Genomic DNA, 16,245 nt, shown 5'->3' on the forward strand with positions numbered 1-16,245 from the left:
TGAAGCCCGTCTGAGTGAGATCAAGCATTCATATTTATTTATTATGATGCTTTTATACAAAGCAGCCTTTATTGAATTACATTTGATCAGTTCATGTAATGCACTGTCTATGCCTTCTGAAATCATAATGCGCTTTATGCAAATCCAAGTCATTATTTACTGATGATTCTGTCATTTTCAACATTTAAGAGGCTGGTTCGACATCAGATGATGTCATTGGTCTTGTGTCCATTTGTCTCATAAAAGTGTGGATGTGACTTCCTTTTCTGATTTTATGAATTAAGCAGCTCATGATAATAGTTTATCACTAGAAAAATTTAAATTACCCGTTAGACATGAAATAATTATTCAATAATTTCTGCTTATATAGATCCTTTGTGTTATAAAGAGCTCTTTAAAATGAAGCCAATAATTCTATATAGAACCCCTGATCTTCACTGACGAACTAGAAAGACTTTTAGAACAAAAGCCAGATTGAAACTTTGAAAAATTAAAATTAAGATTAAAGGTGTCTCTTGAACCCTGATGGAGGGAGTGCTCAGAAGCGTCGGATTACACAACACATGTCTGACCCAAACGTCCTCACACACACACACACACACGGACAGAGAGCAGAGGACGAGTCGAGTTTGGAACGGGAATTGTCAGGCAGATTGTGGGAATCAGACGGATAAAGACTTCACAACGTTCCAGAGAGAATCCAGGGTGTGTGCAAAACAGTGTCAGATAACTTTCTGAAACCATCCTGAAAGATTCTCTCGTAAAAACGTCTGACGAACACACACACATTTACCTTTTGACTTCATAAACTCGACCGGGTTGCTTCTGAAGGGACGTTTTTATAAGGTTCACACACTTCATGAGCAATACGCTTTTATGATGTCTGACATTACAGAAGAGGGATTTTATGTTTGATTGATGCATTAAGTGACTTTAAATTATGCATTTTTCATTTTTATGTTGCAGAAGCATTAAAATCGCAGCGTTAAAAATAAATTCAAAGCGTTGAAGAGAATCGACGTGACCAGCATCAGTTTTGTAGAGTAGAAACAGATTAAAATGATCGTTACACTTTGAATTGAAATCAAACGTCGGAGGATATGAATATATTTTCCATCCAACACACATAAAATTTGATCAAATTCATGATTGTTAAATCTTTAAACCACAGAAAAATATGCACCCGCCGCTACAGTTTTAAAGTAGCCCGATTACACTTGAAAACCGCAGCTTTGGCATCGATGTGACACTGGTTTCTGGAATGTGTGATTGTTTATTCACAGTGATTTCCTGTAAGTGTGTGTGAATTCAGCTGTGTGTTACTGTTGTAAACAAAAGCCCTCAGGAGCGCATGCAGCGTTCAGGAGCTTTTAATCACTTTCTACAACCTTTCTCATTTTAAATCATAACTAAATGCGTCACATTTCTTAATCCCCAAAAAGTGTTAAAGCAGAATTTCTCTATTTTGGGAAAAATCCATTTGTCATCGGTTCCGGAAGTAAAAACTCTATTGATTTTGAAGGATAAATCATAAACCTTTAAAGACAGCCCTACTGTGAGCTAAGAGGATGTTAATTGATGGTATTTGATTCTGCTGAAGCTGTCAGCCCACATCATTTCAACTTCTATTTAAAATAAACATGTTTAAAAGCAGAATTCGTGGTGAAAAACGACATTACCCATGATGCCGTACGGAAAATTACACCAAGAGCAACACGCTCCAAAATGGCTCTTTAGCTCCGCCCACTTCCATGAAGAACTGCGAATTTAATGTCGAATGTCGATCTCTCGACGCGCTCAAAATACTGAAACGCTTGTATATACATATGCATATTTTCTATAAACTTAAAATATGTTTTCACACAATCAATGTTCGCAAACGAGTAGTTTTATAGTCGTTTTTAAATCAATTATGCTGTTCGCAATGCTTCATGGGATTGTAGTTCTTTCCCTCACTAAAGCCGTTAAGATCACAGTCTTTGTCTTTTTGTTCAATTTTCATTTTTTTTTTGCTTAAACTCAAAATTTGTAATGTTATGATTCTCCTCGTTTATGGCTAATGATTCTTTACAAAGACTATTTTAAAATCCCTAAAATGGATTAATCAGCAGAAGTTATTACTGATATCTTTAATGAAAATCCTGTATTGTTGAACTAATGTGGTTCAAACCACATAGATTGTGCGACCATATACTAAGGTGTTAAGTCACGCTTGTGTTTTTCTGTCCTGCATCAGGGCTTCATTTCCAAACCCTCAAATGTTTTATTCAATTCATACAGATTCATTTCTGTCCACAAAAGGAGCAGTTCATGACTAAATTCCTTGAATTTCATCCTTCAATTCATCCTGATTTTAGTCAGTTTAGTCTCAGCACATCAAAACTGAAATGAAAACTGAGTATTTTTAAATAAATATTTTTTTTTATTCTGTTATTGGCTTTTACACGTATAAATCAGACATTATGTTATAGTTTTATCAAAATAGTGGAAAATACTGATGTTACATAAGTAACAAATGTAAAAAATAAGAAGTTCAATCTTCCGCTGAAAGTAGGAACCTCATTTCCAGCATATGAAAAATATCCATAAAAACGCTGATGAACCTTTAAGTTAATAAACAGTAAAAAAGTAGAAACAGTACATTTTTAAAAACATAGAGCAAAATAAAACAACAACAAAAAAAACACATATCAACAGAGAACATTGACTTCCAAAGAGCTTCCTTATTAATACAAAATGTACACAAGTTCATAGTCTCGTAGCAGATGGGCATTGCGTTAGACGGGTCAAGTGTGTTTGTACGAATCCTGCAATACACCAATACAAACAACCATAGAAAGTCATAGTGTCCGTGCTCCCAAACGTAAATCCTCAAATATCCAGAAGGCAGAGGCCTGATTAATCTCATATCTGGAGGTTGTGTTGTTTTAGACGGCAGCCAGTTATTCAGGATGAGAAACACCCGTTCTTGGCGGACGGTTCCAGAGCTTTTCTTTCTCTTTTGGCCGGAGCACGAAGAACTGGAGCCAAATATGGCCCTGCTCTTCACACCGAGCTCATGGATCTGATTCCTAGAGGTCGAGGCACTAACACACAGGAAAATCAGCCAATTGGACGGAGCCCAGAGTCACTGAAGGTCACAACGACCCCTCATAATGACCAACTTTATTTGTGCATTCTGATCTCAGTCGGAACAGACAGACAGACCAGAACTGATTGATTTCATATGTGTGTCTGTGGTAGTGTCTTCCTCTTCCAGGCTGTGTGTGTTTTATACTAGGGGTTGCACAGCTATTCATTTACTCGTCAGATGATCACCGTTTACCTTAACATAAATGACTCACAATACAGCATCCAGCATGGAAAATGCAACGTTTAGATAATCTCAGTTGTACACAGCACCAAGTGGGGTTCACTCACAATGCGCAAAAGTGCTCTGGGTTCACTTTATTAAACTAAATTACAAAAACAATTGGCCAATACTGTACAAAGATAATGGCATGCAAATGAACTGAAATGCACCTTTGCATGTTACACAATTTGTCAACTGAGACCCAACACATGAACGAATGTCAGAATGAGACGACGAGTCTGTGCAACCCCTAGTGTGCGCACTTGCTCGACTAAATACAGTTTAAAGCCCAGATTTGTCAATTTGCATTTTTTAACTATGGACACTAGCAGTGTTAACACTCTGTTGGGTGTTCGGTGCACGTCTTTCAAAATCAGTGCTCTGCCTTGCTGCATTTAAGTTCGTCTTAATCAAATATCTCGATCAGTATTATGTTTCATCACAGCTCCTGACTCCAGTCTCCGATGCGTTTCTCATACGTACTGCTCGGCTTCGCCCTCGTTCAGGATCGTGATGGAGCCATCGCCGCTCTTCATTTCGATATCTTTAGCAGCAGAGTTCTCGGGTAGCAGTGCTAAGTCTTTAAAAACGTCCACGTAGTGGGTGAACCCCGGACCCCAGTTCAGTAGGTTGTCCCAGTTGAAGTTGTTGGACCCTTGGCCCAGTTTGTGGGGTAAAGTGTGGTGCTGATACTCCGAGAGTGTGTTGTGACCGCTGGCCGGTCCTCCTTCGGCACGTCGACTGGAGTATCGCCTCGGTCGGAGCCTCCCTCCGTGGTCCTCGTCATCGGCGTCCGATTCGTTGACCTGGGAAAGCTTAGGCATGCGAGAACTGTAGGACACGGGTTTCTCCCGGTCATACTCCATCTCCGAGCACGTAAAGGAATCATGGGAGTCGCTCTCGGAGGAGGATTCTGGAGCGGGGATGCCATCCGCAGGGTTCCGGACACGTGAGAGCGGTCGACGGCAGTCTTCCTCAGATGAAGAGCGCCCGTGATCTGCACTACAGATGCTAGGGTTCCTGGGTCGGGGTGTGTTGAGGCGTTCCACCTCTTCTATGGACAACCCTACAGGCGGGCCGCTTTCCAATGGGATTTGCTCGATGGGTTGCTTCAGGCGGCTCCCGGGACGAGATCCGTGACCAGCCATGGTTTGAGGACTCTTGCTGCGCCGACCCAAACGTGTGGCATAGTTGAACATACCAGGTTGGCACACTTCGCCGTGGAAGTCGAGAGGGCTTCCGTCACGCCTTGCCAAGTTGAGTTCCCGAGTGGGAGTGTTGCGATAGAAGGAGGATGGCTTGGTAAAGGGAGCCGGGCTGTGGCGGGACAAGGGATTGGGCGTCGGACAAGCTGAATGACTGAGCGGGGTCGAGCGGAGCCCTTGGGTGTAGCTCGGCTGGTAGGTGTAGCTAGTAGTAGCACCCAACGGAAGAGGCGACTGACGGGCAAATCCCAGAGGACTGTGGCGCTGAATGGAAAACTTGGGAGTGTGGCTTCGGAAGTGTTTGTAGTGTTGGATGATGTCCGCATCTGATGGAGCAATGCTGCTGGCGTTGTCGATGTCGTAGTGCTCCATGTCGGCCTCCGGACCTGCGCACGGGGCGCTGGGAATGGTTTCGTTGTTGTGCGGAATATCAGTTTCGTCGTAGATCAAGTAAGGGTTTTCCCGCTCAATGATATCAGGTTTGGGGTTACCTTCAGGCTGTTTCCGGACCGTCATGTCGTCTCCGTAGGGCGGGATGTTATCCGGATCATCAAACGCCACATTCTCACTGCCTTTCTTTTTCTTTTTCTTCTTCTTCTTCTCTGTTTTCTTCTCATCTTTTGGCACTTTGGTTTTCTTACGGCCCTTGCAGTGGTTGCAAAGTATGAGACTTAAAACAACCAGCGCTAAGACGGTCGCGCAGCTGCCCACGATCGCAGGAACCGCCCAGATTGGCAGAACCATCTCTTCGGTGGTGGCGCTTGGACTACAGGTGAATCCTCCATTTGCTCCCAGTTTGCACTCCGTTCCCTGTGGACACCGGACTCCCAGACAGGCCACCAGGCTCTCGCACACTCTTCCCGTGTAAAACTCCTCACATGTGCAGGTGAAGCCTCCACGGACACCGGGAACGCAGCTTCCACCGTGTTGGCAAGGGTTCGAGGTGCAGTCGCCCGGCGGGACACACTGGTAGGTGTACCATTGGTTCACGCACATCAACCCATCCCAGCATGGACTGCTATCGCATAGATTTGGGCCACGACAGCCGATCTTCACAGAGGGATCAGTCTTGGAGATGGAAACGGTCCCGTGATCACCGCTGAAGGGGAGCATCTCTCCGTTATATTTCACATAGGCGTAACACCCATCAAAACCTAGAAAAAAAGAGAGGAACATTAACTCAAATAAACTCAGAAATGGTGAGAGTATATTTTAAATGTACTGGTAACACTTTATCTCGATAGTCCACTTTAGACATTCTACTAACTTTAAGTAACTTTGCAACTACATGTGAACAAACTCTCAGAGTATTAGTAGAATGTATGCTTAATATCTGCTAACACTTTATTTTGATGCTCCCCGACAGACTATACTGTAAGTATCTTGGCAACTACAAGTCAACTTATTCTACTAACCCGGACCCCAACACCTAACACCTAACACCTAACACCTAACCATAACCTACTATATTCTACTGATACTCTAATGAGAGTTAGTTGACATGTAGTTGCAAAGTTACTTATAGTTAGTAGAATGTCTAAAGTGGACTATCGAAATAAAGTGGAAATGATGTACTTGCCACTAAACGGCTACTAAATGATAAAAAAAATAATATATATTTATAAAGCACAATTAAAACAACGTAATGTTGACCAATGTGCTGTACAATCACACAATTAAATTACACAAATAAAATGTACTTTCAAACAAACAATGACTAGCAACATCTGTTAAGAGCCTCTTGCCAATTAGCCTACTGAACCAAACGCTAATTCAAGTAAATGTAATTTCAGGTTTCGTTTAAAATAACCTAAAGAAGGAGCCAGTCTAAGATGGAGAGGTAGATTATTCCAGCGCGCTGGAGCTGCTACTGCAAATGCCCGATCACCCCTTAATTTCAATCTGGTCCTTGGAATGTCTAGGATTATCTGATTTGCTGATCTGAGAGACAATATACAATATAACATTTTATATACAAAAATCAATAATTAAAGATCAATTCTGTACTGCACAGGCAACCAATGAAGTGAGGCTAAAACTGGTGTTACATGCTGTTTTTTACGAGTACCTGTTAAAAGTCTAGCAGCCGCGTTTTGAACCAATTGAAGACATAATTGTTTGATTTGTGGACAAAATACGCTGCAAACTGCACAAGATTGCACAAGATCTGCGGGAGACTAGCGCTTCCACAACATGACAAAGAAATAAGATTGACTTGAAGAAATGGACATTGCTTAGTTTAACGCTATACAGGGAGACATTTTGTTTGGGTTTCTGATCGCTGTAGCATAGGCCAACATAGAACAACATTCCCCCCTGGGAAACACATCAACAAACGACGTTTTTACATCGGGAGGAAGAGAAACAGACTCTTCTCCTCAACATAAGTATCCTGCAAGCCAAAAACGCAACCTTTTAAGACTACGCCATCTGGGAAAAATCTTGATGTCACTGATTCAGACCTGCACTATCATGTTGCCTAACAACGAACAGTCAACAATGTAAATTGATGTTTATTGAATTTATGCCCCATTCAAACCGAAAACATTTGGTTCTGTTTATTAAAGGGGGAAAGAATATTGGCCCAATTCTATTTTTCATTCTCTCTCTTTCAGCCATTGAATCCAGAAATGGCATGACCTTACGTGCAACAAAATATGTTTATCTTAAGATAATTTTATTTGATATTTTGATTTATTCCAGTAAAAAAGTAGGTTACAACCCAACAGCTCAATTTGACTACATAAGAACAAATAGCAGGTGATCTTTTTGCTCCTGAAACCTCTGAGACGGACACAAATGAATCAATAGTTGACCAAATTAATGTGGATAGCAGATCAGATCATGTTCAAATAAAATTTTTGATTTTTGAATCTTGGTAAATCTGTGCATAGACATTGTGAAATCTTCAGAAACTATAGACACTTACTGGCTCTTTTTCTCAGGGAAAAACATCTGAGAAGGAGACTTTAGCAAAACAGTTGAGATTTTCAAGAGGCTTTCCTACGAGACCTCACTGAGACCTCTAACACAGCCGTCTGGAGCTCTAATAAAGATTCCAGTCTTATCGCAGGCTAAACGTCGTGTCTTTTCTCTCTGTGAGTGTCTGAAGTGTTTTTAATGGACAGTAGTTCTGCCCTGTGCAAGTCCTGCAGAGGAAAGTTCAGACATTTTTTCCTGTTGGCAGTCCTCTGTCTAACCTAGTTAGCACACTAACACACACACTTTCTCCTGTCACTTTCACTCGCAGAGGAAAAACACTCCAGAGTTTTGATTCATGCAGAAAATCTGCGGGACCGTGCCAGACTATGACGCATCCGCTGCCTGCGAGTCAGACATTTCTCACTGCTAAATTTGTTTAGTTCGTAATTAACATGGAATTATGTCATTGTCATTTCTGCAGATTAAAATATGAACATTTTATTGTAAGCTGCTTACAGTACAAATATTACTGGGATTATTGGTTGTTTGGTGTTTTAATGCCATAATGCAATTTTCATGGCAAGTAAGAGGTTGAAATTCTATAAAAGAGCAATTTAAAACCTATACACATTATTTTTTAAATTTGCTTTGGATAAAATGGTTAACTCAAATGGTGAAACTCCAGCTTTTAATGTTGTTTATGTGTGTATGTGGTGTTTTTAATATGCTTTAAGACAAAGCATGTGTAAATTCATAAGTCGACAGCATTGCTGAGTATTTCCTCCTTAAAACTGCAGTGAACCAAAGACAGTCTCAAAAACACGCTTTGAAATCGCTGGTGTTTCTGACGTCACAAACTACCTTGTAACCAATCAGATCAACGTGTGATCGTCAACCAGTGGATCTCTGAGCTGAGTGAGTGAGTGGAGGCGGGGCTCATCTGCATATTCATAGAACCACGCATACTAAATGAGGCAAGGGTGTCGAGTTACATTCAAGCTAGTTTAAAGCATGAATAATTTTTTTTTAAGGAAAAAACTTTTTAATATGTCATTTTGGTGATCAAAGATGACTTTTAAGGGATAAAATTATTGACTACAGGAGGACTTTAAGAGATGTAGTGTTTTGCTCTGTAATGATACTTAAGGCATTAATATATATAAATATAAGAGGTTCTCCAGAATGTGGACTGATGGGAACTGACCCGGGCTGGTTTTCTGCTGTGTGGGTCGGGCCGGGACGCCACCGAGAGACAGTGTGTGTACGTCGATCCCGCCGAAGTCCTGCGTATTGTGCAGAATGACTTTGGAGCTGGACTGGTCGATCCGCAGAACGGTGGATGATCCGTTTCTCTGAAGCAACAGTGTGTGCCACTGACCGTCAGACAAAACCACATCTCCCACAATCCTCTCCACCTTCCCGGCGACTCCGGCGTCAGACACGTACTGGAGAAGTCCATTCTTCAACTGAGACAGAGAGAGACAGAGTCGATGAATGCAATTTCAATACAATTCAATTCACATTTATTTGTATAGCGCTTTTATTTGTATATTATTTGAATATTTCAGACAGAAAGCAGGATGATGTGTCTCTCTGTTCCAAACTCAGGTTTAACTAAACAGATCAAAATGTATTTTAATGATGAATTATTATTATTTTGCCTTTTTTCCCACTGAGCTCATCACAGTGCATTCTGGGATAGCCTTCTCACTAAAACACACATGCAATTTAGACAAACCTATTAGAAAAAAATAAGTGATCTTAATAAGCAGTGTTGTTATTGTAAACTAAACCTACTAAAACTTTTTTGGGGGAAATAAAGCTGAAGTAAAACAAAATACAAATATTAGATGGATAAATGTTGCCTTGGTAACTAACTAAAACTAAGTTCTAAAATTACTAAAACTAATAATAAAGATAACTAGAGGTATTAAAAGGAGAGAAGCCCACACACAATAAAATTAAACTAAATACACTCATTTAAATAAGTTCAAGCTGAGGCTCTAAAATGACTAAAACTGAAAAGAATTAAAGATAAATCCACAAGGTTTTGTAACAGAGCTACGTTTCTGTCATGTGATAATCTGATGGATTCATTACTGAAATGGAAAAATAATCTTGTTCGAAAAACGAAGACATGACAGAGAAGAACTGCAGCGGAGAGGAAAACTGATTTAAAGACCTACAAAATCTGGAAACGGAAAATCCGTCCTGCCAAACCTGAGATGTGCGACACCGTGCTGTGATTTATATGGTGAGTGTGTGTTTGTGTCCTTGTGTTTGTGTGTGTTTGAGTAGTAGCTCTCGGTGGCCTCGCGATTCAGATGCAGTGAGAGAGGAGGGCGAGCGAGTTCAGCTGGCTGAGAGCCACACACACTCTTACTGGGGTGTAAATCAGACAGTTCACCACGGTACCATATAATCTGTGACTCTGGACCACAAAACAAAGGTACATTTTTTGAAATTGAGTTTTTATTTATTTATATATCATCTGAAATATAAGCTTTCCATTGGTTTGTTAGGATAGGACAATATTTGGCTGAGATACAACTATTGAACATCTGGAATCTGAGGGTGAAAAAAAATGGAAACATTGAGAAAATCTCCTTTAAAGTTGTTCATTTATGTTGGCGATTGTGCAGCATTCACTCACACAAATACATGTTTTATATATTTACGGTAGGAAATTTACAAAATATCTTCATGGAACATGATCTTTACTTAATATCCTCATGATTTTTGGCATAAAAGAAAAACCGATAATTTTGACCCATACAATGTATTGTTGGCTATTGCCACAGATAAACCCGTGCGACTCGAGACTGGAGACGTGATCCAGGGTCACATATAGATTCTCTCAGCCAGCGATATGACATTTGATACCTCAAAAAATTCTGCGATCCGATTACGATCCGATTCGATTCAGGGCTATATCGAATGATTTAACGATATTTAGATATTTTGTGCCAAGTTTACACACCAAGTTACATTTTTATTAACTCACAAATGCTACCAAAATATATGACATGAACGTTTAATTAAACTCTTTGAAAATTGCACTTCCTCTCCCAATTCAGACATTTACAACAGAAGAGTTCAGTTGTTCATTTGCAAAGATAGAGTCCGTTCTTGTTCATTTTTATAAATCATGTTTCTTTATTATTGCGCATTCCAAGTAATATCAATCAAACTGCAGCTGGGTTGTTTTGATTAAGTAATAATAACAAAAAAAATACAGGTAACTTACAAAATTAAAGTTAATTTAAAGTATGTTCTTTATATATATATATATATATATTTTTTTTTTTTTTTTTTTTTTTTGCAAAAGCAGATATCTCCAACAGTAGTTTTTTTGGCAAAAACCAAAGTATGGTGAGTAAATGGAAATGCGTTGACGGACGTTACGTGAGGATGTGGAGAGTGTCAAAATAAAGGTATTATAATAAAGGTAATATCGATATTTCATGTGATATGTTTGATCAATGCATGGATCTATATGGATGTGTTGTCCCACTGCTAACTCTCACCCTGACGCTGGTGTAGTTGTAGCTCTCCTGAGCGTGCACAAGCGTTCCAGATCCGCTACGCGTGCGAAACTTCAGCTCCAGACTGCTGTATTCCTGGACGGGTCGGCCCGGGTCCCGCAGCGCTCGAGCCAACAACACGTCCCTCTTCCGGCTCTGACTCAAACCGTAGTCCAAACGCCCAGACCCGTCCAGAGAGAGAGCCGTATCTGCCGTGATGTCTGAGAGATGCACACACTCCAGTCAAGACCTTCATTTATACAGCGCTTTAACAATATAGATTGTTTCAAAGCAATAAGTCAGAAACATGTGATGAATTGTTTTTGTAAATATGACTCATCTTATACATCATGTACAGTCTGTATAAGTGTATGATTGCAAATTGCAACTATGTCATCGCACACAGATATATGTAAAGTAAATCCAACTTCATCTGCATACATGCAGTATATTTAAAGCGATATATGTATATATATTATATCCATCTTTATCCGCATACATACAGTACACTCACATAAAGTGATGTATACTATATAGCAAATCTCAATTGCGTGATTCGTCGCAAAATCAAATTATATTATAATCCAGCTCTAATCTTCTAAATGTGACTATAATGTGACTGAAGAAAATCAGGGTCATCAATCAAAATTCACACTGTAAGCAATCAGCCAGGAAATATTTGATGTTTAATACACTGTTATGTACACCAGGTGTTTGGAAAAAGATTAGATTTAGATTAGATTAGTTTATATTTTTTTGATTTTCAGAAACCAAACAGCACGATTGTGACTTTGGCCTGTTCTCACTTTATCATGTCAGAACTAGTTAGGAAACAGTGAACATCAGGATCTATTTTGTTTCTCTGGCAAATGGAAAATGCACATTATTAAGTGGATATTTAAATGATTTATGTTTTGGTGAAGACACGCTTTTTAAAATATTACCACAGGTGAATAGGGTAAAAATGTAACTAATAGATATCATTATACTTTCCCCAGCTGATTAATCACAGTACATTAAGACAATTGTTTTGTATTACATGTTTTCTAAAACGTTATGTTCATATACGCAAATGATGCATTATCAATTAAAATTACACTCATTTGCATACATTTCCAGAAGATAAATCTGGACATTGGATAAAGCCAGATTCAAAACTCTTGTTGGATTTTGTTGACATATTAGAGTTAAATGTTTTTACAGAAGGGATTTTGGATTTCTCTTTTTATCACTCCATAAATCAAAAAATAGTGTTAACAACTGGAAAAAAAGGAATACATTTTTAGGAATAAATTGTTCTATAAATCAGTGTGAATGATATATGAACAAACCCCTCAGTAAAAACCTTCAGATTATAGATATAAATAAAACTGTAAGTTTTGGTATATATAAGTCCAGCTGAAGTGGAGAACAAAACGCTCCGGTTACGACTGTAACCTCGGTTCCCTGAAGAGGGAACGAGCGTTGCGTCGAGTTTGACGCTATGGGAACGCTTTGCGTGATGACGTCTTGAAGCACATGTAAAATCAGTCCAATGGTGTAGCGGGACGTCAGAGGCGGGTGACGTCACGTACCAGGAAGCTATAAAAGCCGGCCTGAAGCAGGAAACAACAGCTTAGTAAAGTCTGAAGTCGTGCTGACAGGCATGAAGGAGATATGGCAAGGTGACGCAACGCTCGTTCCCTCTTCAGGGAACCGAGGTTACAGTCGTAACCGGAGCGTTCCCTTTCAAGGGAACTCGCGTTGCGTCGAGTTTGACGCTATGGGAACGTCTATACCAACGCCTCCATAGCTACAAAAGTCTGTCCTGTGTGAAATCATGAAGAGCAGCACTAGGATGACAAAACATGAGACCCTGGAGCAGAGTCTAGATCCAGAGAGTAGAACCTGACGAAAGTGTGCGGTGAGGACCAGCCTGCCGCATCACAGACATCCTGTAGAGAAACTCCTGAAATAAGGGCCTTAGAGGCCGCCATACTCCTTGTAGAGTGTGACCGGACAGCCAAAGGAGAAGGCTGCCCAGCCGCCTCATAAGCAAGTGAGATAGCCTCGACCACCCACTTGCTCATTCTTTGCTTAGACACCGGCCCTCCCTTGTTAGGGGAGCCAAAGCAAACAAACAACTGATCACTTCTGCGCCACAGGGCAGCTCTGTGGACGTAGGCGTCTAACGCCCGAACTGGGCAAAGCAAATTATTAGCCTCCTGGTCCGCATTCTGGAAGGGAGGAGGACAGAAGGCCTGCAGAATAATAGGTCTGGCCACATTAGTGGGGACCTTGGGGACATAACCCGGTCTGGGATGGAGAAAAGCTTTCACCATACCCGGAGCAAACTCTAAGCAGGAAGGAGCAACCGACAATGCTTGAATATCCCCAATTCTCTTAAGAGAAGAAATGGCAAGAAGGAAAATAGCTTTCAAAGTCAGAAACTTTTCCGAAACCTCCTCAATGGGCTCAAAGGGGGCCAGGGACAGGCCTTGTAGAGCAATGGACAAGTCCCATGGCGGCACCCTAGAGCGGACTGCAGGCCTCAGCCTCCAAGTGCCACGAAGGAAACGAGATACCAGAGGGTCCTTCCCCACAGACATTCCACCCAAAGGAATGTGGTAAGCACCTATGGCCGCCACATAGACCTTTAAAGTGGACGGGGTCAGACCTGCAGTGAACCGGTCCTGCAGGAACTCCAGCACTGTACCAATTGGGCAGTGGACTGGGTCCAGCCGACGGTCACTACACCAAGAAGTGAATACTCTCCACTTCAGGGCATAAAGTTTCCTCGTGGAGGGAGCTCTGGACTGCAGAATGGTCTCAACAACCTCAGTTGAGAGACCTGACTCTATGAGCTGGGCCCCCTCAGAGGCCAAGCCCACAGGTTCCACAGTTCTGGGCGGGGGTGAAGTATTGAACCCCCTGCTTGGGACAGAAGGTCCCTCCTGACAGGTAGCTCCAGAGGAGGCCCGTCGAGGAGGGACACAAGGTCGGGAAACCATACTCTGCCCGGCCAGCGCGGGGCTATAAGAAGCAGGCAAACCCGGTCCCTGCGAACCCTCTCCAGAACTCCCGGGAGCAGAGCAACTGGGGGAAAGGCGTACAGACGAAGCCTCGGCCACGCCTGTACCATAGCATCCAGTCCGAGAGGAGCTGGATGCGTGAGGGAGAACCAGAGTGGACAGTGAGACGTCTCTCGAGACGCAAACAGATCCACTTGTGCTTGGCCGTACTCCCTCCATATCAGCTCCACCACCTCGGGGTGGAGCCTCCATTCCCCGGGCCTCGGCCCCTGCCTCGACAGAGTGTCTGCTCCTATATTCTGAACCCCGGGGATGTAGGCTGCTCTGAGTGACAGCAACTTCCCCTGGGACCACAAGAGGATATGGCGTGCCAGATTTGATAATGGGCGCGAGCGCAAACCCCCTTGGTGGTTGATATAGGCGACTACCGACGTGTTGTCCGTATGCACTAACACATGGTGTCCCCTGAGGTCTGTGACAAAGCTCCTCAGAGCCCGGAAGACAGCTAACATCTCTAGGCGATTGATATGCCAGGAACGATGATGGTCTTCCCACAGACCTTGAGCTGAGCGACCCTCCAGGATCGCTCCCCAACCCGTGAGGGAAGCATCCGTCGTTAGCAGTCTGCGACGACAAGAAGCTCCCAACACTGGGCCCTGGGACAGGAACCAAGGTTTCTTCCACATAACCAAGGCACGTAGGCATCGCCGCGTGACCTTGATTGTGCGAAATGGGTTGCCCCTCGGGGAAAACCCCCTGGTCCTGAGCCACCACTGCAGGGGCCTCATGTGCAGCAGTCCAAAAGGTATCACGTTGGAAGCTGCTGCCATGAGACCCAACAGTCTCTGGAACTGTTTGACAGTGAGTAGCTGGCCTAGCTTTACACTTTTCACAGCTGCAAGGATGGACTCTATACGTGGCGGTGACAGGCGCGCCTGCATCGACACTGAGTCCCAAACCACGCCTAGAAAAGTGGTTCTCTGGAGTGGAGAAAGCACACTCTTCTTGGCGTTCAGCCGTAACCCCAGCTCTTTCATGTGGGCGAGAACAACATCTCGATGTTGAACCGCCAACTGATGCGACTGAGCTAAAATCAACCAATCGTCGATGTAGTTCAGGATGCGAATCCCCTGAAGGCGCAGAGGCGCCAGAGCTGCATCCATGCATTTCGTGAAAGTGCGGGGTGATAAAGCTAGGCCGAATGGAAGAACACGATATTGGTATGCTTTGCCCCCGAAAGCAAACCTCAGGAACTTCCAATGACAAGGACGGATGGAAACATGGAAATATGCGTCCTTGAGATCTATCGTGACAAACCAGTCCTCGGACCTGATCTGTGGCACGATCTGTCTCAATGTCAACATTTTGAACTTGAGCTGCATGACTGACTCGTTCAGAACTCGAAGATCCAAAATGGGACGCAATCCCCCGTCCTTTTTTTGGAACTATGAAGTACCGGCTGTAAAACCCGGTTTCCCTGTCGGAGGGAGGTACATATTCTATGGCCCCTTTCTCTAACAGAGTGTTTACTTCCTGTTCCATAACCAGAACCTGCTCGGGGGCCACCACAGTGGGCAGAACCCCCATAAACCGAGGTGGGCGTTTCCCGAACTGAATCAGATACCCTTTTTCCACGGTCTGCAGGACCCAACGAGAAACATTTGACAGTAGCTTCCACGCTGTCAAAGATTCTACTAGAGGTACCAGCCTCTCGAGACTGGTTTCTGGATTTTGTTGTTGTTGAGCAGTCAATTCGACGCCCTGTAACGGCGCACCGGCAGGGAGCGACCGAACAGACTGCTCTAACACCCTCCTCGGAGGGGGCGGGCATCCCGAGGCCACTACGTTTCCGGGTGGTCCTTGAGATATGTGCTCGCCGGAGACCGCTGCGCCCTGTAACACCTGAGGCGGCAGGGTTGGCAGAACGGTCCCCTGAGGGTACCGAAGAGAGACGGGCACCGTAAAAAGAGGTGTTAACCGCTCTGCTTCGGGGGGGACTACCCTCATTAATCCTGAGCCCTCGGACGTCAGGATTTTTTCCCAGCAGCCTTCTTGGCGGTAATAACGGTCCGCAGATCCGTTCTACCCCTCGAAGACTGCTGGGTTTGAGCGCGCCCTCCGTGTCCCCGAGATTTTTGTGGGGGAGCACGAGAGGACACACTCTGTTTTTGAGTGGCACGGTGTTCAGCGCTCTTTTTAGAGGAGTGAGGCTGCTCCCGCTCAGCAGCCTC

General features: G+C 43.0%; 1 protein-coding gene across 1 annotated transcript in view; it reads right to left on the minus strand.

Moving 5' to 3' along the window:
* Nucleotides 1–2,399: 2,399 nt before the first annotated feature.
* fat4 (FAT atypical cadherin 4) overlaps nt 2,400–16,245 on the minus strand; it is a 109,794-nt gene continuing 95,948 nt past the window's right edge. The window contains 3 exon segments of the mRNA XM_084132595.1: nt 2,400–5,711; nt 8,684–8,945; nt 11,007–11,224. Coding sequence (XP_083988721.1) covers nt 3,826–5,711; nt 8,684–8,945; nt 11,007–11,224 — 2,366 coding nt within the window. The 3' untranslated portion in view covers nt 2,400–3,825.

The sequence above is a fragment of the Abramis brama genome (assembly GCF_963993115.1).
Source record: "Abramis brama genome assembly, chromosome: 13".
Classification (NCBI taxonomy): domain Eukaryota; kingdom Metazoa; phylum Chordata; class Actinopteri; order Cypriniformes; family Leuciscidae; genus Abramis; species Abramis brama.